Below are 24816 nucleotides of genomic sequence, written 5' to 3'. Positions count from 1 at the left end.
TATTGTCAAGTTAAACAGAAGCTACAGTTAAGGATTTGCGGCCAGTAAATCCTCCCCGGCCAGGATACGAACCCAGGACAAAGCTGGCGAAACTCATGGCGAGCGTCTTAACCAGAACACCACGGAGACTGTTTACTGATAAAATGGCAGTATACTGGTGGTATGTTAAGCGAGCTCTGACACGGTGAAGTCATGTAAGGGAATGTGAAGTGATAAGAGTCCCAGGAGCAGGCCGCCAGCTAGAGTAGGAGTCATGGAGTACTTGAGCGGGGAAGACAAGTTATGTGGGACCTGCACGAGGCGTGTCCTCAACCACAATAAAGGAAATTTGGTGGTAATGTTGGTAACGATGAGAGAGCAACAAGCATGGGAGGCCACGTCATGAGCGGTGGTGTGGCAGAGGTTGGTGGTGGCAGCAGTCAAGGCTACACACAATTCCAATACTTAACTTGTCTTTACCTGCAATGTTACTTTAAATGTTAGCGTCCGTGGTGCGTAGTATGAGAGCGTCACTCATCACCGCTGCTGCTCCCGGACAGTGCCTCACCTCGCACAAGGAATCACTGCTAGTTTACACTGATAATACGCAAATTACCGAGTGGTTAAAATAGAAAAACGAAGCGAACACAAATAAAAATGAAGCTATAGGCGCTTCAAGAATTTTGGAAATTATACAAAATCTCCATTAGGCTAAGTTTTACCAAGGAGAAACATATAAATGCTTGTATATTGCTGGCAACGCCTTACATTCTTAGCAGGTAGCCAAACACAGAAGATAATATTCAGTATTGAAGATCAAGTTACACAATGCAGCACATTTTTAGTTCCAGGGGAGCAATTATTTTCTGATTTTTTGTGCCTCCAAAATATAGAAAATGGCTATTATTGCTTCCTCTAACTTTGTATTGAGCTTAGCCTCAGACAGCTTAGGGAAGACGTCTTGAAGGCAGCTGAAGGCCACACACTATTATCTAGAGCTGTTACACGTTTCATACCTCTGTATGACTAACCATCCTGTGTGATGGGGATTTTTTTTAGCATCACTTAGTTAGCTTTTTTGACACACTGTACTTCACTTCATATAGTCTAGGGTAGTTGCACTAATGCAGATGTACCTCATTAAAAAAAAAAAAAGTTTCATAAGTCGGCAGCTTTTAGGTGCCTACAAGACGTCTTCCTTAATCTGTCTTATGCAAAGGACAAAAGAAAGTTTGAAAAATAATAACCATTTTCTGTAATTTGGAGGCATAAACAATCAGAAAATAATATTTATTACCCAGGAAATAAAATCCTACAGTGTTACTGTAGAATTAATTAGTTAAGGATGTATCCTAATGGTTGATTGGATTAGACCTTGCCTTAACGTCAAGTTATTCATGGTTTAGTATTAGCAAGGAAAAATAAAACTTATCCTTCAACACGACTACCAAAGGTGGTGTTGAGGGGAACTGGTCATTCAAAGGAGCACCAGCCTTCCCATTACAATTTGCCTGTTCTATCTTATTCGTTTTTTATCGGTTGTATACACCCTTAATTACAGTACCTGAAACTATCCTTCAGTCCTCACATACCATATCCCTTGCTTCCTCATACCATTGTTACCCTTTGACTTGCCCCTTCCTCAGATCTTGTTCTGACGTTTCTTTACCTCCTCTGCCATTATATATTCATTATATATTTCCTGGGTAAACATCCTTGGCTAGGATGAGTCTCACCTGCCCGCCATATCTCACTCCGCTCCCGCAACATTCCTTTACTATTATTATCTTAGGCAGTCGCAGCCTTCGCATATATTATATCCCCATCTGGTTCACTCTTGTTTGGTGGCTCCGTCCCTCACTGTCCGTCACACCAACGGGACGGACGATGCTTGGCAACAAGGGACGCAGGGAACATTCTCACCTGTTTACTCACACCAAGATATAAGCCACGGGATCGACTGGTCGGCACCGCAATAACGAAGTCCTTGGTACAATATTATCACAATTATTCATCTTATCTTTAGGTTAGGATAGGAATCTTAGTTCAACTACACAACAGGTGCTAATTCTGAGGATATAACCTATCCTCCGAACTGACAGTACGGTTTAATACTAAGTGTAATAAGTACATTTCCTTACTGGCATACATAGTACATAATTGCACTTATGGGGCTGTTACATTTACCTCCCCCATTTATCCTCGAAATCTGTTAAGACACTCAGAATTTTAGGATGAAGTTTACAAGTTCAATTCGCTACACGCAAGTTTTAAATATCAGGAATTTTTTTCAGTTTTATTAAACAATAGAGATTTTATACAAAATTTGAAAATTATCCTTAGTTACTTTACAATTTACTGAAATATTTTAGTTTTGTTTTATTAGTTTTATAAAACTGTAATATCAGTATGGCTATAGGTTAAGTAGTAATTGTAATTAAGAAGCAATAAAATGCTTATCTTCAAACACTAAGAAGGTCGTGGTTTTCTATTTAGCTTTTCAGGTAAAATATATATTTTACTCAAATATTCACAATATATTTGACAATACGGTTTAATACTAAGTGAAAATAAGTACAATTCCTGACTGTTACGAATAGTACATAATTGCACTTACTTGTGCTGTTACATTTACTTCCCCATTTTTGGAGGACAGGCTGTTTCTGTTTGAGTCCTCTGGTTTACTCGGTTACGTTAGGAGAGGAAACTTTCAATTAACGTTTTTCCATGACGTTTTGAAACCGTAGGAGAATGTACTGCCCTCCTAACCTACCAGAGGGACCCTTAACTTGCTGTTTTTGGGGGAAAAAAAATCAATTTTCTTTTAATTATTTTTAATTTTCAAATTTCGTCCAATTTTCGCCCATGCTGGCAAACCGTCAAATTCAGACGTAATTAACAAGAGGACAGGTTGGAACACCCACACATTGTGTCAGCAAGGCGGACAGTCCGCCTGCTTTCATAACTCTCCTTGTATTTCCTACTTCTAAACTTCCCTTCACCAATGCCTCTCCATCTTTAACCCCCCCCCCAAAAAAAAGAGACCCCGAGTGCACGCAACACGAGCCCCAGGACCCCGAGTGCACGCAACACGAGCCCCAGGACCCCGAGTGCACGCAACACGAGCCCCAGGACCCCGAGTGCACGCAACACGAGCCCCAGGACCCCGAGTGCACGCAACACGAGCCCCAGGACCCCGAGTGCACGCAACACGAGCCCCAGGACCCCGAGTGCACGCAACACGAGCCCCAGGACCCCGAGTGCACGCAACACGAGCCCCAGGACCCCGAGTGCACGCAACACGAGCCCCAGGACCCCGAGTGCACGCAACACGAGCCCCAGGACCCCGAGTGCACGCAACACGAGCCCCAGGACCCCGAGTGCACGCAACACGAGCCCCAGGACCCCGAGTGCACGCAACACGAGCCCCAGGACCCCGAGTGCACGCAACACGAGCCCCAGGACCCCGAGTGCACGCAACACGAGCCCCAGGACCCCGAGTGCACGCAACACGAGCCCCAGGACCCCGAGTGCACGCAACACGAGCCCCAGGACCCCGAGTGCACGCAACACGAGCCCCAGGACCCCGAGTGCACGCAACACGAGCCCCAGGACCCCGAGTGCACGCAACACGAGCCCCAGGACCCCGAGTGCACGCAACACGAGCCCCAGGACCCCGAGTGCACGCAACACGAGCCCCAGGACCCCGAGTGCACGCAACACGAGCCCCAGGACCCCGAGTGCACGCAACACGAGCCCCAGGACCCCGAGTGCACGCAACACGAGCCCCAGGACCCCGAGTGCACGCAACACGAGCCCCAGGACCCCGAGTGCACGCAACACGAGCCCCAGGACCCCGAGTGCACGCAACACGAGCCCCAGGACCCCGAGTGCACGCAACACGAGCCCCAGGACCCCGAGTGCACGCAACACGAGCCCCAGGACCCCGAGTGCACGCAACACGAGCCCCAGGACCCCGAGTGCACGCAAACACGAGCCCCAGGACCCCGAGTGCACGCAACACGAGCCCCAGGACCCCGAGTGCACGCAACACGAGCCCCAGGACCCCGAGTGCACGCAACACGAGCCCCAGGACCCCGAGTGCACGCAACACGAGCCCCAGGACCCCGAGTGCACGCAACACGAGCCCCAGGACCCCGAGTGCACGCAACACGAGCCCCAGGACCCCGAGTGCACGCAACACGAGCCCCAGGACCCCGAGTGCACGCAACACGAGCCCCAGGACCCCGAGTGCACGCAACACGAGCCCCAGGACCCCGAGTGCACGCAACACGAGCCCCAGGACCCCGAGTGCACGCAACACGAGCCCCAGGACCCCGAGTGCACGCAACACGAGCCCCAGGACCCCGAGTGCACGCAACACGAGCCCCAGGACCCCGAGTGCACGCAACACGAGCCCCAGGACCCCGAGTGCACGCAACACGAGCCCCAGGACCCCGAGTGCACGCAACACGAGCCCCAGGACCCCGAGTGCACGCAACACGAGCCCCAGGACCACGAGTGCACGCAACACGAGCCCCAGGACCACGAGTGCACGCAACACGAGCCCCAGGACCACGAGTGCACGCAACACGAGCCCCAGGACCACGAGTGCACGCAACACGAGCCCCAAGGGCGGACATGAGGTTAGTGAGAAGTGTTTATACCCAGCCCAAAATACCCGAGAAGGTGTTGGCTGGAGTTAGACGTGACGACACCCTGGAGGAGGGGTGGTGGTGGTGGCACTGGTGCCAAGGCCACTAGGCCAGTGGCCTGCCACGCCCCCACATCCCGCCGCCCCACACCTTGTACCACTACAACCACCACCACCACCACCACCCGTGAGAGGTGAACGTGTACCATGTAAGGACTCGGCAAGCAGCGCCTCGCCACATAAACCTCCTAATACACTGCTAACACTGCTACTTGTACACACTTCCCACCGTCCGCTACATGTTGAGAGCACCATGAGTCACATTTACTCCCAAGCATACATTCACTCATGCATTGAATTATTTATTCATTCATTCCCCGAGCCGCGGCAGAGCTGCCACACTACACCCCCACCCTCATCCCTCCTAGTACCACCACCTCCCCCAAGCATCACCCCCCTCCCCCCTTACCTACATACCTTATGGTTACCTTGTGTTGGTTTCGGGACTTCGTGTCCCCGCGGCCCGGTCATCGCCCAGGCCTCCTCGTTGCTGGACTGGTCAACCAAGCTGTTGGACGCGGCTGCTCGCAGCCTGACGTATGAGTCACAGCCTGGTTGATCAGGAATTATTTGGAGGTGTTTATGGAATTAGCGGCCTCTCCTGCCCCCTCCCTCTCCTGTACCTGACCGTTCCCGAACGGTGAGGGTAACACAGTGAAGACACTGGCGGGCACCACACACATGAAGCACAAGGTGGTGGGTGTAGTGAGAGAACGAGTCTGGATTTAGGCCAGTACCAAACGGGATCCTTCAAGGCTCAGTATCTGGACCACCACCTACCTCCCTCCCTGGCGAATGTACTTCCCTCAGGAGACACGTTTGCAAATGTCAACATCAAAGGACTGTTTAGTGCTATAGGAGGAGCTGGACCGGATGCAGGAATGCCCGGACACCTGGCTCCTACAATATAATCCAAATGATGTAATGAGATTAAAGAGAGGGAAAGGAGACGAGTACCCGTACAGAGAGTGAGTGACGCAGATGCATGAAGCAACAAGGGACAAGGACCTGGGCGTGCATGCAACACCAGCCTTAACATAACAAATCCTTCACAATATTGGGAGAGAGATGGGCACAAGAAGATGTGATCACATTGTACAAGATGCTACAGCAAATGAACAAAGTGATACTTTTATCCTGGCGAGGAGACACCACCACAAGTGTAATGAGAGGTAAAACACACGAGACACACAAGTGTTAGGCTACGCTCGGGTGCAGTCACTTGTGAACCAGTGAAGGCATAATACACCATGTAAAATACCTGGGGCTCCAGAGCTGGATCTCGGCCCCCCCCCCCTGCCCTCTAGGACACACGTAGGTGAGCACACACAGCGACGGAGACCAGGTAAACGTACTACAGTCCTCACAAACATTACTCACTCATAATATTTACCTGGCATATTATAATATTATATGTATAATTAATATATATATATATGTCGTACCTAGTAGCCAGAATGCACTTCTCGGCCTACTATGCAAGGCCGAGATAAATTTATTCACTATTGCTGGTGTTGACTTCTTGATGTGTAGTGCCTCGCAGATGTCGAGCCGCCTGCTATCGCTGTATCTATCGATGGTTTCTGTGTTTGTTAAGCCTTCTCTGGTGATGGTCTGGTTGTGGGAAGAGATTATATGTTCCTTAATGGAGCCCTGTTGCTTATGCATTGTTAATCGCCTGGAAAGAGATGTTGTTGTCTTGTCTATATACTGAGTTCTTTGGGGCTTACAGTCCCCAAGTGGGCATTTAGTAGTAAGTCGATTTACTATAAAACCAAAAAAACGGCCAACCTACTCATGAAAAACTCTCCAGCCATAAAGCAGAACGCCTTAAAGAAGATCAACGTCGTCTATGCCTTCAAAGAGTTGAAACCCTTTGTGCCTCGGAGAGGATGCGGGATCCAATAAGTTCAGTAGAACTTCGGTTTCAACCCTTTTAACCCTGTCGTAGCTCAGTCGATTAAGGCAGTGTCTGGGATGCTCCCGGGCGCAGGTTCGAATCCTCGTCACGGCCCTTGTGGATTTGTTCACCAGGTGTCGACTTGGGTTGCGTGCACGGAACACTGTACTAGGGATGTGTTCTACCCGCGTCACATGTGGGGTTGGAAGACAAACAGGAGACGTAACAGAGGCGGCGGAGGTTGTCACACCTCACCCAGCAGGATGCTGTGACGCAATGTGACCATGTAATGAGGCCACCTTTCACCTCACGCCTATGTTTACCTACCAGTAAATAGGTATCATGGAGTTAGGTAACTGTAATGGGGTTGCATCCTGAGGAAGGTCTGTAGAGCGACCTCGAAAATAATAATCAGGCTTCCTGTCCCCGACTGCGGGAAACCACTATTTTAGTGCCTTTAGATAATTTAACCCTTGGCTGCAGCAAATATTTCTTGTGCTGGCTGATAGTGCCAAGATAAGAACACTCTGATGTTCTTACACTGTTCTCTTCTGGTGCTCCATGAACACCGACGTGTTCACTTGTTCTGTACTTTAGACTGCATCTCGCAATCCAATAACATTACGAACCTTACATGGGTTAACTTTTTAATAGATGAATTATGCTTAAAGTTTGTTTAAAAAGAGAACAGAAGATTACATACGTTATAGATTATGCCAACAGTAAAAGATCTGTGAAGGTTTTCTGGGTGTGGTATTTGACCTACCTTGGCAGGGAATGTGCACGCACACACACACACACAGGTGCCCACACGAGAGATCATAAGTGCCTTTAAAACCGGCACTTAATGTGGCATCCCTTGTGTTAAATAAGCTCATAATTCACAATAAAATTGTATTGTTTCACACTACGTTTTCTTGAGAAAATCCACTAAGGGTATAGATGGTCGCGAACCTGTGACCATGGCATTGTCATGCAACACAACCACAAGACCAACGTTGATTTGCGAGTCATTCAACCGGATTTCTACTGAAATCATAGGAAGTCTGGAGCTGTATTTTGTCATTAATATATATACAGATTTTTTCATTGATACATATTACGTTTATGTGATTTCTGTGTTTGAGTTTTCTTAGTTGTTAACTAAACGTTAGATGGTCCGCCATTATTATTACTCGATTTAAACGACTTTATTACTTTTAACCCATTAATCCTTGTTTCCCTTTGACCCCTGTGATCTTTTAATTTGTTTCATAACGAAATAGTTGTAATGTCACTTTTGAACAGCATAATTATTTCTCTCTGCCCTCTGAACGATGTAGTTATGACTGAATATAGGCTTATCAAAACATTTTATCTAAGCCGTTTTTATTCCACTTGTAACATGGTGCGTCAAACGCGCCAAGAAGGTGAGGGTGGTGTTGGTGGCTGCCTAACTTGATGGTAACGGTGCCAGGTCCGGGGCCTTGTACAGCCCCGGACACCTCACCTTTTGTCATACTCGACTTCTTTTAATGATCATCTACCTGCCTTGTAGGTAGGTAGATCATTATTTGATCTACATTTTAGAACTGTCAATGCCCAATTACATTTCCTGCTGCTTCTGTCAACTCCAGTCTCTGGGCAATCACAGTTATGCAAAGTGCCACACCTGGCCTCGCCACACCACACGGGGACCAACTGCCACACCTGGCCTCGCCACACCACACGGGGACCAACTGTCACACCTGGCCTCGCCACACCACACGTGGACCAACTGCCACACCTGGCCTCGCCACACGTGGACCAACTGCCACACCTGGCCTCGCCATATATACACCGCCATTGTACTGGATTACCTGGAGCATACTTGGAGAGGATTCAGGAGTTTACTGGCCAGGCCAGGCCAGGATTATTACAGGAAATGTTGTAACTGGATCACCGCCACAAGGGCCCCTCTTTAAATGGATGGCTGCCACAGGAGGTCCTTGTTAATGAACCACCGTCTCGAGGGGGACTATGTAACGGAATCACTCCCACAATCTCTTCTAGCGCCGCTTTGGCCCTATTTGGCCCTATTAAGCCCTATTCAGGAGTGAACACGCAGTCCCGGCTGTCTTGTGTACCTTCAGCTACCGCTACAGATCAGTTGGATGGCCGGATTGACCGTTTCATTTCCGTGAGCGGTCTAACTACCCGAATGACAATGTGTTATAAGAGTTTAAAGGACGACTTGCGATGTGTTGACGTTGTCTCGTACTCCATGGTGCAGCAGGTGGGTGTGAGAGAGGCAACCCCGCTTGCAACTGGTCATGACCCCGACCAGACCGCATCATGTAGCCTGGTCAGGGTCACCCTGGGGTGAGTAGGGGTAGCACAGCGACATGCACCACCAAGACCACTTAGGAACACCGTCTGGCTTCCTCCTATACATAAAGGCAGCAGCTTCAAGTTACCGAATCATATCAAAGATAAACTATAATATTAGGCCTTAAATATTTGTCTCATCATAATTATTTTAGGAGGCGACAGTAGCGTTGTTAGGTCATATTAGCGTGGGAATCTTGACACTAGCGTGGGAAGGTGTAAAAGTCAATAAAATACAATCCGGATCATCCACCGTTAAAAGCTCAGTCCCCCAAGGCACCGTACTTGCTCCAGTACTTTGTCATCCTCATATCGTAGGCAAGAACAGAAACTATAGTACTGTATCATCCTATGCAGATGCCACTAGGATCTTCATAAGACTACACAATATAGATGACACAGAAAACCTCCAATCTCATGTAAATTAGGTCTTTCAATGGGTCATAAATAATATGTTTAATGAAGATAAGTTCCAGTTCTTGCGTTATAGTAAAAAAAATAAAAATGGAAAACATATATAAAACGAAGTCCAGTCACAGTATAGAACGAAAAAGCAATAAAGAGGATGAAGGAATAATCACGTCGGAAGACCTTACCTTTAAAGAACACAATACAGTAGTTGTCACGACTGCAAGAAAAATGACATGTTGGCGGGACAGAAAAATGATAGGATGGATTACAAGAACTTTCAAACCCAGGGATCCCATCACAATGGTTGTACTATTCAAATCACTTGTGCTGTCCCGTCTTGAGTACTGCTCAGTACTCACTTCCCCCTTCAGAGCAGGAGAGATTGCTAAGATAGAGGGAGTACAGAGAACATATACGGCATATATAGACGCGATAAAATACCTACATTATTGGGATCGGCTCAAAGCTCTCCAAATGTACTCATTAGAAAGGAGACAAGAGAGATATCAAATAATGTACACGTGGAAAATACTGGAGGGCCAGGTCCCAAATCTACACAGTAAAATAACAACATACTGGAGTGAACGATATGGAAGAAATGCAGAATAGAACCAATGAAGAGCAGAGGTGCCATAGGCACAATCAGAGAACACTGTATAAACATCAGAGGTACACGGCTGTTCAACATCCTCCCAGCGAGTATAAGAAATATTGCCGGAACAACTGTGGACATCTTCTCGAAGAAAACTATTTAGTTTTAACTTGAAGTGCCGGACCAACCGTGCTGTGGTGGATATGTGGGCCTGCGGGCCTATTCAAGCAACAACCTGTTGGACCAAGCTCTCAAGTCAAGCCTGGCCTCGGGCCGGGCTTGGGGAGTAGAATAGAAATACTCCCAGAACCCCATCAAGCAGGTATGAAGCAGGATAACAAGAACCTTTCAAACAAGGGATACAATACCAATGATGATACTTTTCAAGACACGAGTGCTTTCTAGGGTGGAATATTGTTACACAATAATAGCCCCTTTCAAAGCCGGAGAAATCGTTGACCTGGAGAGTGTGAAAAGATCCTTTACTGGTAGAATCCAATCTATAAAACATCTGAATACCCCACCAAGAAACTAATCACAAAAAAGCCTCATGCTCAGCTATCTGCTAAATTAAGCACCATAGAACACATTCACTATATACAAACTAAAAACAATATCGCACAGACCATATACACTGACGGATCACTCGATACAGCTACAGGGAGGGCAGGAAGTGCTGTTATTGCTCATCAGCCCGATGGCAGCACAATTCAAAGGATAATAAGAATTAGTAACTGGGCGTCCACAATGCAAGCTGAGTTGGTAGCACTAGAAATTATTGACAACACTGAAGTAGACAGCTTAATTATTTCAGACTCCCTTTCCTCACTATTAGTAATAAACAGTTTGCAATCAAGTAATAACGTGCTTGTCTCAGAAGCCAGACATAGATATATAAGCATATTTAGCAAGAGGATAAATATAAAAATGTTGTGGATTCCTTCTCACATTGGCCTGCAGGAACATAAAAATTGACGCCCTTGCAAAGGCTGCAGTAAATAAAGACAGTATTGAACGGAATCTTGAGTAATCAAATAGGTCCCTTAAAAGTGTCATTAGACGAGAACTCCTGGATGAATTCGAAGAAAGTAGAACAATGCAAACTGAACTAGCAGGTCCATTGTTTATCATAATGTAAATCATACACAAGTAAAACATGTGTATGGGGCAAGTAACAAAGTCAGTAGACTAACAGACGTTGTCACAGCTCGTATAAGACTTGGCTACAAGTATCTCTGGCAGTTCGGCTTGTATAGGGATCTACAAGAAGTAAAGTGTAGTGTGTGGATAAAGAGAGAGAGAGAGACACTCGAACACTATATCTTCGATTATAGTAAAATTGAGCCATTTAGAGATAAATCTAAGCTCACTCTGTATGATATGGCAACCTATCTTATTACCATGGAAAAATTACCTGAAACCTTGCACTGTATCCATATTTCGCTTCCAGTAGATAAACGACATCTGAGAGTAAGAAACAAGTAGTGTATTGTGAAGACTAATAATAAACAGCAGCTCCCATACGACTAATATTTCCATTGCTCAAACTATTATGCATTAGCGATAAGACCTACCATATAATGACTTACTGTAAATATATAGCTCTTCAAATAGAACATTATCTGTAACTAGCTGACATTGTAATTATAAGGTGTGAAGGATAGATGAAATTGTTTATGTAATAATCTCTGTTGAGGTCTGATAAAGACCTTTTGTGCCCTCTGCAATGCTTTTTGCGCTACCGCTCACAGGATGAGTATGGGGTGCACAATAAACTAGCCGTCTCCGGCGGCAACACTCAAAATAATAAACTGGAGTTAATTCCAACCATCCATATCTATAATGATATAAAAAAGTAGCGACTACCAACGCACCTGTCCTTGCAACACCTTTCCTTCTGGAGTTAACAACTATTACATCGTTATGTTGGTTTATGCTTTCTGAAAATCTTGTATTTCTGTCTTCCCGAATCTTTCAGCCAACTTTTATGTGGTTATCATTTACCAGGGAGCCGGTCGGCCCAGCGGTCAGCACGCGGGACTCGTGATCCTGTGGTCCTGGGTTCGATCCCAGGCGCAGGCGAGAAACAATGGGCAGAGTTTCTTTCACTCTATGCCCCTGTTACCTAGCAGTAAAATAGGTACCTGGGTGTTAGTCAGCTGTCACGGGCTGCTTCCTGGGGGTGGAGGCCTGGTCGAGGACCGGGTCGCGGGGACACAAAAAAAAAGCCCCGAAATCATCTCAAGATAACCATCATCATCTTGTCTTCCATTTTCGTTGATGCCTTTTCTCCTCCTTATAGTTTGTTAAGTGTGCTTAGCTGTGGAGGCTGTACGACAACAACATACTCCAGATTATCCTTAGCATAAACTATAAAGTATTCCATTAGCAGTCTTCAATTCAAATACATAAAAACCTTTGTGAATCTGAATAAAAATGTATTAAAACCAGCGAATTAATGACTTTGTTGCATGTGTGTAGGCAGCCACATATACTGTTAACATGCAGCTCACGCCCCCACATCACGCCCGTCCGTCCGCCCACAAGCCATGCTAGCCAGCGCCAGTTTCACAAGCGCTCCAGTATAAAGCTGTGTGAAAGCCTGCGAGAGTACCCGTGGGAGGGTCTGAAATCAGGCATTCCTGCGTAGTAATTAGAGTTAGAAGGAGAAAGCTGGATGGCATAGAATGGGTGGATGCTCTCTCTCTCTCCCGCTCCCTCTCGCCTCCGCTCTTATCATGAGTGGGAAATGTGTCAAACCCGATGCCTGGTCAGACCGGGCCGCGGGGACCATGGGCCCCGGAATCACCGCAAGGTAACGACTAGTGCACCCCCCCCCCCCCGGCCTACTCTCACCACTGTAGTGCTATGATGTGTGATTGGCTTGGTGCTGCAGTGCTATGGTGAGGCTGGTGGCACACTGCCAGTTGCGCTGCGCTCTCCTGTTATTTCATCATATTTACTGTCACCACGCTCACCGCACTGTCACCACGCTCACCGCACTAACACCATGTTACAGCTATACCTGCCCCGAAGGAGAACACCATGCCAACATCACACCACAACTTTTGTCACAACAAAAGGGTGACAGACAAGAGGCACTGAACTACAGGAGAGTGTCCTTAACTTGTATACCATGCAAGGTGATGAAGAGGGTGATGAAGGTGATGAAGAGCGTAAGAAAAACCTGGTAACACATCTGGAGAGAAGGAACTTCGTAACAAATCGCCAACATGGGTTCAGGGAGGGTAAATCTTGCCTTACTGGCTTAATATAATTCTACGATCAGGTGACAAAGATTAAGCAAGAAAGAGAAGGATGGGCGGTCTGCATTTTCTTGGACTGTCGGAAAGCCTTTGACACAGTACTGCATAAGAGGCTGGTACTTAAGCTGGAGAAACAGGCAGGAGTAACTGGTAAGGTGCTCCCGTGGATAAGAGAGTACCTAAGCAATAGGAAGCAGTTACAGTGAGGGGTGAGACCTTATAATGGCGTGAAGTCACGAGTGGAGTCCCACAGGGCTCTGTACTCGGTACTATCCTGTTTCTGATATACGTAAATGAGCTCCCAGAGGGTATAGACTCATTCCTCTCAATGTTTTCTGACGATGCCAAAATTATGAGAAAGATTAAGACAGAGGAGGACAGCTTGAGGCTTCAAGAAGACCTGGACAAATTGAAAGAATGGTTGAACAAATGGTTGTTAAGAGTATACCCCAAGCAAATGTAATGTAATGAAGATAGGTGAAGGGAGCAGGAGGCCAGATACAAGGTATCATTTGGGAGATGAAATTCTTCTAGAGTCAGAGAGAGAAAGACCTGGATTGATATCACGCCAGACCTGTCCCCTGAAGCCCATGTCAAGAGGATAACATCAGCGGCATATGCCAGGTTGGCTAACATAAGAAAGGCTTTTAGAAACTTGTGTAAGGAATCATTGAGAACTTTGTGTACCTCATATGTCAGACCAATCCTGGAGTATACAGCCCCAGCATGGATTTCATATCTAGTCGAGCATAAGACTAAACTGGGAAAGGTTCAAACGTTTGCCACCAGATTAGTACCCGAACTGAGAGGTATGAACTACGAGGAGTGACTCCGGGACCTGGCCCTCCAGTATTTTCCACGTGTATATTATTTGATCTCTCTCCCGTCGTCTTTCTGACCTGTACATCAGTTAATTGACAGTTGCGAGGCGGAACCAAAGAGCCAGAGCTCAACCACCGCAAGCACAGTATACTCAACCCCCCGCAAGCACCTGGCACAGCTAGGTGAGTATACCTCCACCGCTCTTCATCCTTCCGCCGCCTACAGGTAAACTTTCAGGTCTACAGGCCTGCGGGCTGCTACTGAATTGTATTAATCTTACAACTTTCTAGTAGGAAGACAACCCCCCCCCCCAACACAGCATCAACGCCCGTGAACCCTCCAGACGTCAGCCACAACCCCCCCCCCCCCAACACAGCATCAACGCCCGTGAACCCTCCAGACGTCAGCCACAACCCCCCCCCCAACACAGCATCAACGCCCGTGAACCCTCCAGACGTCAGCCACAACCCCCCCCCCAACACAGCATCAACGCCCGTGAACCCTCCAGACGTCAGCCACAACCCCCCCCCCAACACAGCATCAACGCCCGTGAACCCTCCAGACGTCAGCCACAACCCCCCCCCCCCCCAACACAGCATCAACGCCCGTGAACCCTCCAGACGTCAGCCACAACCCCTCCCCCCCCAACACAGCATCAACGCCCGTGAACCCTCCAGACGTCAGCCACAACCCCCCCCCCCCAACACAGCATCAACGCCCGTGAACCCTCCAGACGTCAGCCACAACCCCCCCCCCAACACAGCATCAACGCCCGTGAACCCTCCAGACGTCAGCCACAACCCCCCCCCAACACAGCATCAACGCCCGTGAACCCTCCAGACGTCAGCCACAACCCCCCCCCCCAACACAGCATCAACGCCCGTGAACCCTCCAGACGTCAGCCACAACCCCCCCCCCCCCCCAACACAGCATCAACGCCCGTGAACCCTCCAGACGTCAGCCACAACCCCCCCCCCCCCCCCACTCAACAGTAATCCATCTCTCAGTAGGATAAGGCACGTCCTCTCTTCACATTCTCACCCTAAATGAGTATTTTCACTTAGTACTTATGTCGGTGTAATCCTTTTTTTCTGCCGCAATCTTTTAGCTTTTGTTTATATCTTTAACAGATTAATTATCAAAATAGAGTAAGAGTGCCTGGTGGTGGCGCTTGCAAACACGGACACTGTCACCTGCAAGATAACGCTGGAAACTCTGATTATTGCACTACTCCTCCCCACCAGCGGTCTGGTACACACACGTTACCTACCTACCAGGCGTCCAACAGCCTGCTTCATCACTCCACCAACCAGGAGGCCTGGTCAGGAACCGGACCGTGGGGACGTTGTTCCCCGAAATCATCGCAAGGTAACGCAAGGTAAAGTATCTACCTACCATGTGTCCACTTTGTGGTGATTTCAGGGATCAAAGATCCCGCGGCCCGGTCTCTGACCAGGCCTCCCGGTTGGTCGTCTGGTCAACAAAGCTGTTGGACGCGGCTGCTCGCAGCCTGGCGTATGAATCACAGCCTGGTTGATCAGGTATTCATTGGATGTGTTTGTCGAATTCTCTCTTGAACACTGTGAGGGGATCGTCCAAATTAAGCTCCTTACGTGTATCGGAAAAGTGTTGAAAAGTCTCGGACCTGGTTGATACCTGGTTGATGGTGTTCTGGAAGTTCTTCTACTCCCCAATGCCGACCCGAGGCCAGGCTTGACTTGTGAGAGTTTGGTCCACCAGGCTGTTGCTTGGAGCGGCCCGCAGGCCCACATACCCACCACAGCCCGGTTGGTCCGGCACGTTTTTTTTTTTTTTTTTTTATAAAAGTCTAGTTTCTTCTTGAAGATGTCCACTGTTGTTCCGGCAATATTTCTTATGCTCGCTGGGAGGACGTTGAACAACCGCGGACCTCTGATGATTATACATTTTTCTTTGAGTGTGCCTATGGCACCTCTGCTTTTCACTGGTTCTATTCTGTATTTTCTTCCACATCGTTCACTTCAGTATGTCGTTCCAGTATGTACCCTTGGTGTTGATGGAGTTCTCCCTCAGAGTACCTACTGCACCTCTACTTTTCAATGGGGCTATTTTGCAAATCCTGCCATGCCGACTGGTTTCATACGACAATCTCCGTGTTCAGATTTGGAACCAGTCCCTATAATATTTTCCTAGTGTAGATTATTATGTAATTCTCTCTCTCACCTCCTCTCTAGAGAATACAAATTTAGAACTGTTAATCGGTCCCAATAATTTAGATGACTTATAAGAGGATTCTCTCGGTAAAGGATCTTCGCATGCTCTCTAGGTCAGCAATTTCTCAGGCTCTGAATGGGGCTGTTAATATGCAACAATATTCCACCCTAGAGAGCACTAGCGTCTTGAAAAGTTTCAGTGTTATGGCGTCCCTTGTTTGGAAGGTCCTTGTTATCCAACCTGACATTTTCTTGCAGTCGTGACAGCTACTTTATTGTGTTCTGTAAAGGTGCGGTCTTCCGACATGATTACTCTTAAATCTTTTGCATTGAACCTTCTTCAATACGTTGTACTAATTTACAGTCAAATTTGGTTTAATAATGTCTTCAGAATAAGTTGTACGTGATACAAGTTCTAATCAGTTCATAATACAAAGTGGCTACTATAATATAATTTATTCACTATGAGCTCACAACAGCGCGATGTTCCTATGGGAAAATATTGAAGCTGTACAATGGAATCGAACAAACGTCCCTAGACTTGCCATACACACACACTACTAAGCATGGTCCAGTAGGTAGTGTGTGTGTGTGTGTGTGTGTGTGTGAGGTTTGTGTGTGTGTGTGTGTGTGTGTGTGTGTGTGTGTGTGTGTGTGTGTGTGTGTGTGTGTGTGTGTGTGTGTGTGTGTGTGTGTGTTCACCTAGTTGTGCTTGAGGGGGTTGAGCTCTGCTCTTTTGGCCCGCCTCTCAACTGTCAATCAACTGTTTCTACTACTATTTTTTTCCCTCACACACACACACACACACACACAGTCTCTGTGTGTGTGTGTGTACTCACCTAGGTGTGTTTGCGGGAGTTGAGCTCTGGCTCTCTGTGTTTGGGTAGTTTAGCGATGCTGATTCGACTCCATATTATAGCCTCAATGCTATCATTACTATGCATCATTTTCTATGCTATTACTATTTGAGCATTACTATGTTCAGACTTGGAAGGGTGAAGTCTCTTAGAAGGATAATATTCCCAACTTGGGGTCTTTAGGGCTTGTGGTCAATGGTCAATATTTCTTATCTGTTGAGGCAATGTCTGGGCGTCACGCCTGGGGCTGTGTGAGACTCGCTTCTCACGCATCATACACTTTTGACCAGTCTGTACCAGGTGTAGCGTGAGCTTTGTGTTGCCTCAGCGTGTGTGTGTGTGTGTGTGTGTACTCACCTAATTGTACTCACCTAATTGTGCTTGCGGGGGTTGAGCTCTGGCGCTTTGGTCCCGCCTCTCAACCGTCAATCAACTGGTGTACAGATTCCTGAGCCTATTGGGCTCTATCATATCTACATTTGAAACTGTGTATGGAGTCAGCCTCCACCACATCACTTCCTAATGCATTCCATTTACTAACTACTCTGACACTGAAAAAGTTCTTTCTAACGTCTCTGTGGCTCATTTGGGTACTCAGCTTCCACCTGTGTCCCCTTGTTCGCGTCCCACCAGTGTTGAATAGTTCATCCTTGTTTACCCGGTCGATTCCCCTGAGGATTTTGTAGGTTGTGATCATGTCCCCCCTTACTCTTCTGTCTTCCAGTGTCGTGAGGTGCATTTCCCGCAGCCTTTCCTCATAACTCATGCCTCTTAGTTCTGGGACTAGTCTAGTAGCATACCTTTGGACTTTTTCCAGCTTCGTCTTGTGCTTGACAAGGTACGGGCTCCATGCTGGGGCCGCATACTCCAGGATTGGTCTTACATATGTGGTGTACAAGATTCTGAATGATTCCTTACACAGGTTCCTGAACGCCGTTCTGATGTTAGCCAGCCTCGCATATGCCGCAGACGTTATTCTCTTTATGTGGGCTTCAGGAGACAGGTTTGGTGTGATATCAACTCCTAGATCTTTCTCTCTGTCTGTTTCATTAAGTACTTCATCTCCTATTGAGTATCCTGTGCCTGGCCTCCTGTTTCCACTGCCTAGTTTCATTACTTTGCATTTACTCGGGTTGAACTTCAACAGCCATTTGTTGGACCATTCACTCAGTCTATCCAGGTCATCTTGTAGCCTCCTACTATCATCCTCTGTTTCAATCCTCCTCATAATTTTTGCATCGTCGGCAAACATTGAGAGGAACGAATCTATACCCTCTGGGAGATCATTTACATATACCAGAAACAGTATAGGTCCAAGGACTGACCCCTGCGGGACTCCACTTGTGACGTCTCGCCAATCTGAGGCCTCACCCCTCACACAGACTCGTTGTCTCCTGTTGCTTAGGTATTCCTCTATCCACCGGAGTACCTTCCCTCTCACTCCAGCCTGCATCTCCAACTTTCGCACTAGCCTCTTGTGTGGTACTGTATCAAAGGCTTTCTGACAATCCAAAAATATGCAGTCTGCCCACCCTTCTCTTTCTTGCCTTATTTTTGTTGCCTGGTCGTAGAATTCAAGTAACCCTGTGAGGCAGGACCTGCCATCCCTGAACCCATGTTGATGCTGTGTTACAAAGTTCCTTCGCTCCAGATGCTCCACTAGTTTTTTTCGCACAATCTTCTCCATCAGCTTGCATGGTATGCAGGTTAGGGACACTGGCCTGTAGTTCAGTGCCTCCTGTCTATCCCCTGTGTGTGTGTGTGTGTGTGTGTGTGTGTGTGTGTGTGTGTGTGTGTGTGTGTGTGTGTGTGTGTGTGTGGTTTGTGTGTGTGTGTGTGTGTGTGTGTGTGTGTGTGTGTGTGTGGTTTGTGTGTGTGTGTGTGTGTGTGTGTGTGTGTGTGTGTGTGGTTTGTGTTGCCTCAGCGTGTGTGTGTGGTTTGTGTTGCCTCAGCGTGTGTGTGTGTGTGTGTGTGTGTGTGTGTGTGTGTGTGTGTGTGTGTGTGTGTGTGTGTGTGTGTGTGTGTGTGTGTGTGAGAGGTTTGTGTATGTGTGTACTCACCTAATTGTGCTTGCGGGGGTTGAGCTTTGGCTCTTTGGTCCCGCCTCTCAACTGTCAATCAACTGGTGTACAGATTCCTGAGCCTACTGGGCTCTATCATATGTGTGTGTGTGTGTGTGTGTGTTTACTAGTTGTGTTTTTGCGGGGGTTGAGCTTTGCTCTTTCGGCCCGCCTCTCAACTGTCAATCAACTGTTTACTAACTAACTACTAACTACTTTTTTTTTCCCCCCACACCACACACACACACACACACACACACACCCCAGGAAGCAGCCCCGTGACAGCTGACTAACTCCCAGGTACCTATTTACTGCTAGGTAACAGGGGCACTTAGGGTGAAAGAAACTTTGCCCATTTGTTTCTGCCTCGTGCGGGAATCGAACCCGCGCCACAGAATTACGAGTCCTGCGCGCAATCCACCAGGCTACGAGTGTGTGTGTGTGTGTGTGTGTGTGTGTGTGTGTGTGTGTGTGTGTGTGTGTGTGTGTGTGTGTGTGTGTGTGTGTGTGTGTGTGAGGTTTGTGTGTGTGTGTGTGAGGTTTGTGTGTGTGTGTGTGAGGTTTGTGTGTGTGTGTGTGAGGTTTGTGTGTGTGTGTGTGAGGTTTGTGTGTGTGTGTGTGAGGTTTGTGTGTGTGTGTGAGGTTTGTGTGTGTGTGTGAGGTTTGTGTGTGTGTGTGAGGTTTGTGTGTGTGTGTGAGGTTTGTGTATGTGTGTGAGGTTTGTGTGTACGTGTGTGAGGTTTGTGTGTGTGTGTGAGAGGTTTTTGTGTGTGTGTGTGTGTGTGTGAGAGGTTTTTGTGTGTGTGAGAGGTTTTTGTGTGTGTGTGTGTGTGTGTGTGTGTGTGTGTGTGTGTGTGTGTGTGTGTGTGTGTGTGTGTGTGTGTGTGTGTGTGTGTGTGTGTGTGTGAGAGAGGTTTTTGTGTGTGTACTCACCTAGTTGTACTCACCTAGTTGTGTCTGCAGGATCGAGCATTGACTCTTGGATCCCGCCTTTCGAGCATCGGTTGTTTACAGCAATGACTCCTGTCCTATTTCCCTATCATACCTGGTTTTAAAATTATGAATAGTATTTGCTTCCACAACCTGTTCCTGAAGTGCATTCCATTTCCCCACTACTCTCACGCTAAAAGAAAACTTCCTAACATCTCTGTGACTCATCTGAGTTTCAAGCTTCCATCCATGTCCTCTCGTTCTGTTACTATTCCGTGTGAACATTTCGTCTATGTCCACTCTGTCAATTCCTCTGAGTATCTTATACGTTCCTATCATGTCCCCCCTCTCCCTTCTTCTTTCTAGTGTCGTAAGGCACAATTCCCTCAGGCGCTCTTCATACCCCATCCCTCGTAGCTCTGGGACGAGTCTCGTTGCAAACCTCTGAACCTTTTCCAGTTTCATTATATGTTTCTTCAGATGGGGACTCCATGATGAGGCGGCATACTCTAAGACTGGCCTTACGTAGGCAGTGTAAAGCGCCCTAAATGCCTCCTTACTTAGGTTTCTGAATGATGTTCTAACTTTTGCCAGTGTAGAGTACGCTGCTGTCGTTATCCTATTAATATGTGCCTCAGGAGATAGATTAGGTGTTACGTCCACCCCCAGGTCTCTTTCACGCGTCGTTACAGGTAGGCTGTTCCCCTTCATTGTGTACTGTCCCTTTGGTCTCCTATCTCCTAGTCCCATTTCCATAACTTTACATTTGCTCGTGTTGAATTCTAGTAGCCATTTCTCTGACCATCTCTGCAATCTGTTCAGGTCCTCTTGGAGGTTCCTGCAATCCTCATCTGTCACAACTCTTCTCATCAACTTTGCATCATCCGCAAACATCGACATGTAGGACTCTACGCCTGTAAACATGTCGTTAACATATACAAGAAATAGAATTGGTCCCAGCACCGATCCTTGTGGTACTCCACTTGTTACTGTTCGCCAGTCCGACTTCTCGCCCCTTACCGTAACTCTTTGGCTCCTTCCTGTTAGGTAGTTCCTTATCCATTCTAGGACCTTTCCCCCCACCCCCGCCTGCCTCTCGAGCTTGAACAGCAGTCTCATGTGCGGTACTGTATCAAAGGCTTTTTGGCAGTCCAGAAATATGCAGTCTGCCCAACCATCTCTGTCCTGTCTTATCCTCGTTATTTTATCATAGAATTCCAGAAGGTTTGTTAGGCACGATTTCCCTGTCCAGAACCCATGTTGATGTTTGTTCACAAACCTAATGTTCTCCAGGTGTGCAACCAGTCGCAGCCTAATTATTCTTTCCAGTATTTTACAGGGGATGCTTGTCAGTGATACAGGTCTGTAGTTAAGTGCCTCCTCCCTATCTCCTTTCTTGAAGATCGGCACGACATTTGCCTTCTTCCAGCAACTGGGCAATTCTCCTGACATAAGTGACTCATTAAAGTCACGTGTGTGTGTGTGTGTGTGTGTGTGTGTGTGTGTGTGTGTGTGTGTGTGTGTGTGTGTGTGTGTGTGTGTGTGTGTGTGTGTGTGTGTGTGTGTGTGTGAGGTTTGTGTTGCCTCAGCGTGTGCAGGGAGAGCGTGGGAGCTTTGCGGTGTAGTGTGGGGGTGTGGTGTGGTGTGGGGGTGTGGTGTGGGGTGTAGTGGGGTGTGGGGTGTAGTGGGGTGTGGGGTGTAGTGGGGTGTGGGGTGTAGTGTAGTGTGGGGTGTAGTGTGGGGTGGGGTGTAGTGTGGGGTGGGGTGTAGTGTGGGGTGGGGTGTAGTGTGGGGTGGGGTGTAGTGTGGGGTGGGGTGTAGTGTGGGGTGGGGTGTAGTGTGGGGTGGGGTGTAGTGTGGGGTGGGGTGTAGTGTGGGGTGGGGTGTAGTGTGGGGTGGGGTGTAGTGTGGGGTGGGGTGTAGTGTGGGGTGGGGTGTAGTGTGGGGTGGGGTGTAGTGTGGGGTGGTTGTAGTGTGGGGTGGGGTGTAGTGTGGGGTGGTTGTAGTGTGGGGTGGTTGTGGTGTAGTGTGGGGTGGTTGTAGTGTGGGGTGGTTGTAGTGTAGTGTGGGGTGGTTGTAGTGTGGGGTGGGGTGGGGTGTAGTGTGGGGTGGAGTGTAGTGTGGGGTGGTTGTAGTGTGGGGTGGTTGTAGTGTAGTGTGGGGTGGTTGTAGTGTGGGGTGGAGTGGAGTGTGGGGTGGGGTGTAGTGTGGGGTGGGGTGTAGTGTGGGGTGGAGTGTAGTGTGGTGTGGGGTGTAGTGTGGGGTGTAGTAGGGTGTAGTGTGGGGTGTAGTGGGGTGTGGGGTGTAGTGTGTGGTGTAGTTGTATGGTGTGGTTTGGTTTGCCGGAACAAACATCTTCAAGAGAAAAACTAGATAATTTTCTTCAAGAAGTGCCGGACCAACCAGGCTGTGGTGGATCTGTGGGCCTGCGGGCCACTCCAAGCAACAGCCTGGTGGACCAAGTTATCACAGGTCAAGCCTGGCCTCTGGGTAGAAGAGGAACTCCCAGAACCCCATCCAGGCACAATGGTAGTGGTATGGTGTGATGTGGTGTAGTATGGTGTGATGTGGTGTATGGCGGGGTGAGGCGCCATTACTGCCTCACTACCGAGAGAAGTGATGGTACACACATCAAGAGGAGAAAAACTGCTCATCACCCACCAGCAGCACCTTGCTGCTTGTATGACTCTCCAAGATATCTACACCACGAGGCAGTCAGTCTTTCTCCACTCTCATCCCTTCCTTACATTCCGGATATGATTGGTTATACACAAGGTCCGCGGAGGCAGACGTATGACAACATGCCCCTATGACAGTGTGTAGCAGTGGTCCGGTATCTTTACATGTATGGTTAACCTGGACACTCCTTACATAGTTCTTAACTTCTCTTGTCGGTCACAAGTAATGAATACCAACCCAGGAAGAGGAAAGAGCGTGTACTTCAGCCTTACCTGAGACCCCGGGCGTAGTCAAGTTCGATCTGACATCTTTCCTTGACGAAGTGACCGTACTGCTCCAGAAAGCTGATGCCCTTGTGTGTGTGGCCTGCGATGCACTCCCACTGGTCCTGCAGGGAAAGGAGGGAACCTTTAGTATCGTGACCACAGATGGCTGCTAGGTTCTGGCGGATGATTGAGAGATATGACGGGGGCACGAGATGTGATGCTGGCAGGCGAGAATGATGGGGAAGATTGGGGATGTGCAACGTTTAAAACCAACAGGTTAGGGTGGGCATGGCTAAGAACATGCTACTGCCAGTGAAAGCTTACATTAGTTTAAGTGGCTGTCAGTGAGAGCAAGGACTACCCCGTAAGATTCTCAACTAGTTATTACTGTTATTATGAGCCTCTTGCTGACTATCTTTCGGTTGACATTTTCAAGTGCTAGATGAGCAGACTTTCAATCACAGAAAATTGGTAGGTAATTTTAGTTCCATGGGTCATTCCAGTGGTCAACAGGACGCACTGTAGCAGCCTGTAGGTTGTATACAGTGCGTATACATATGTATACAGTGCGTTGTAAACATATGAAACAATACTTGCATACAGACTGCCAGTGTCAGGTTAAACAATTGGTTGAGTGAAATCTACACTAACAAAATTAGCTTGGTCCCGCCTCTCAACTGTCAATCAACTGGTGTATAGATTCCTGAGCCTACTGGGCTCTATCATATCTACATTTGAAACTGTGTATGAAGTCAGTATCCACCACATCACTGTCTAATGCATTCCACCTGTTAACTACTCTGACACTGAAAAAAGTTTTTTCTAACGTCCCTGTGGCTCATGTGGGTACTCAGTTTCCACCTGTGTCCCCTTGTTCGCGTGCCACCCGCGTTAAACGGGTAAACTCAATATTTGGGGCATTCATGGAAACTCGTACGAAAGATTTCATGGATAATGAAATCTGGATTCCAAATTATAATTTATATAGATGTTATAGAGAAACTAGGTCAAATGGAGGAGTAGGTCTGTATATTAAGGAGTATGCACAGACCTACTAAACTCAACCAATAAGGTGGTAGAGGTATTTGGAATTAAGGTAGAAAAAATAAACCTAATTATTATCTTTATATATAAATCGCCAGATACAACGGTTGAGGAATTCACAGAGCAGATGCACAAAATAGAGAACATCCTTGATAACCTAGCGAACCCAACTCCATATATTATCTTCCTTGGAGATTTCAATTTACCAAATCTAAGATGGAGAATGACAAACAAAACTATAGCAGGGAACCACCTGGATAATAACCAACCACAGATCATAAAACGTTTGAGATTCTGTGACAAATTCTCGCTCAATCAACAAATTATAGAACCAACTAGGAACGAAAACTGGTGGAGGCTGACTCCATACACGGTTTCAAATGTAGATATGATAAAGCCCAGTAGGCTCAGGAATCTGTACACCAGTTGATTGACAGTTGAGAGGCGGGACCAAACAGCCAGAGCTCAACTCCCGCAAGCACAACTAGGTGAGTACACACACGTGCGTGCGCGTGTGTATTCACCTAGTTGTGCTTGCAGGGGTTGAGCTCTGCTCTTTTGGCCCGACTTTCAACTGTCAATCAATCAACTGTTACTAACTACTATTTTTCTCACACTCACACTCACACACTCGCTTCCCTGCCACTAGTGTCTCACGCCCCCCCCCCCCATCCCACGCACATTCACTCCCCAAGCACGTGCCATATCTTCCCACTCTTACACACACGCACCCAAACCAGGGCGTATACTCCAGTAGT

At 47.6% G+C, this 24816-nt stretch overlaps 1 protein-coding gene across 1 annotated transcript in view; it reads right to left on the bottom strand.

Annotated features, from left to right (window-relative positions):
* The window catches only part of Cip4 (formin-binding protein 1-like Cip4), a 260365-nt gene that overhangs the window by 133199 nt on the left and 102350 nt on the right, over nucleotides 1-24816 (bottom strand). The window contains 1 exon segment of the mRNA XM_069304033.1: nucleotides 23021-23136. Coding sequence (XP_069160134.1) covers nucleotides 23021-23136 — 116 coding nt within the window.

This window comes from Procambarus clarkii, chromosome 51, assembly GCF_040958095.1.
Source record: "Procambarus clarkii isolate CNS0578487 chromosome 51, FALCON_Pclarkii_2.0, whole genome shotgun sequence".
Classification (NCBI taxonomy): domain Eukaryota; kingdom Metazoa; phylum Arthropoda; class Malacostraca; order Decapoda; family Cambaridae; genus Procambarus; species Procambarus clarkii.
This window is presented reverse-complemented; position numbering and strand designations above follow the sequence as displayed.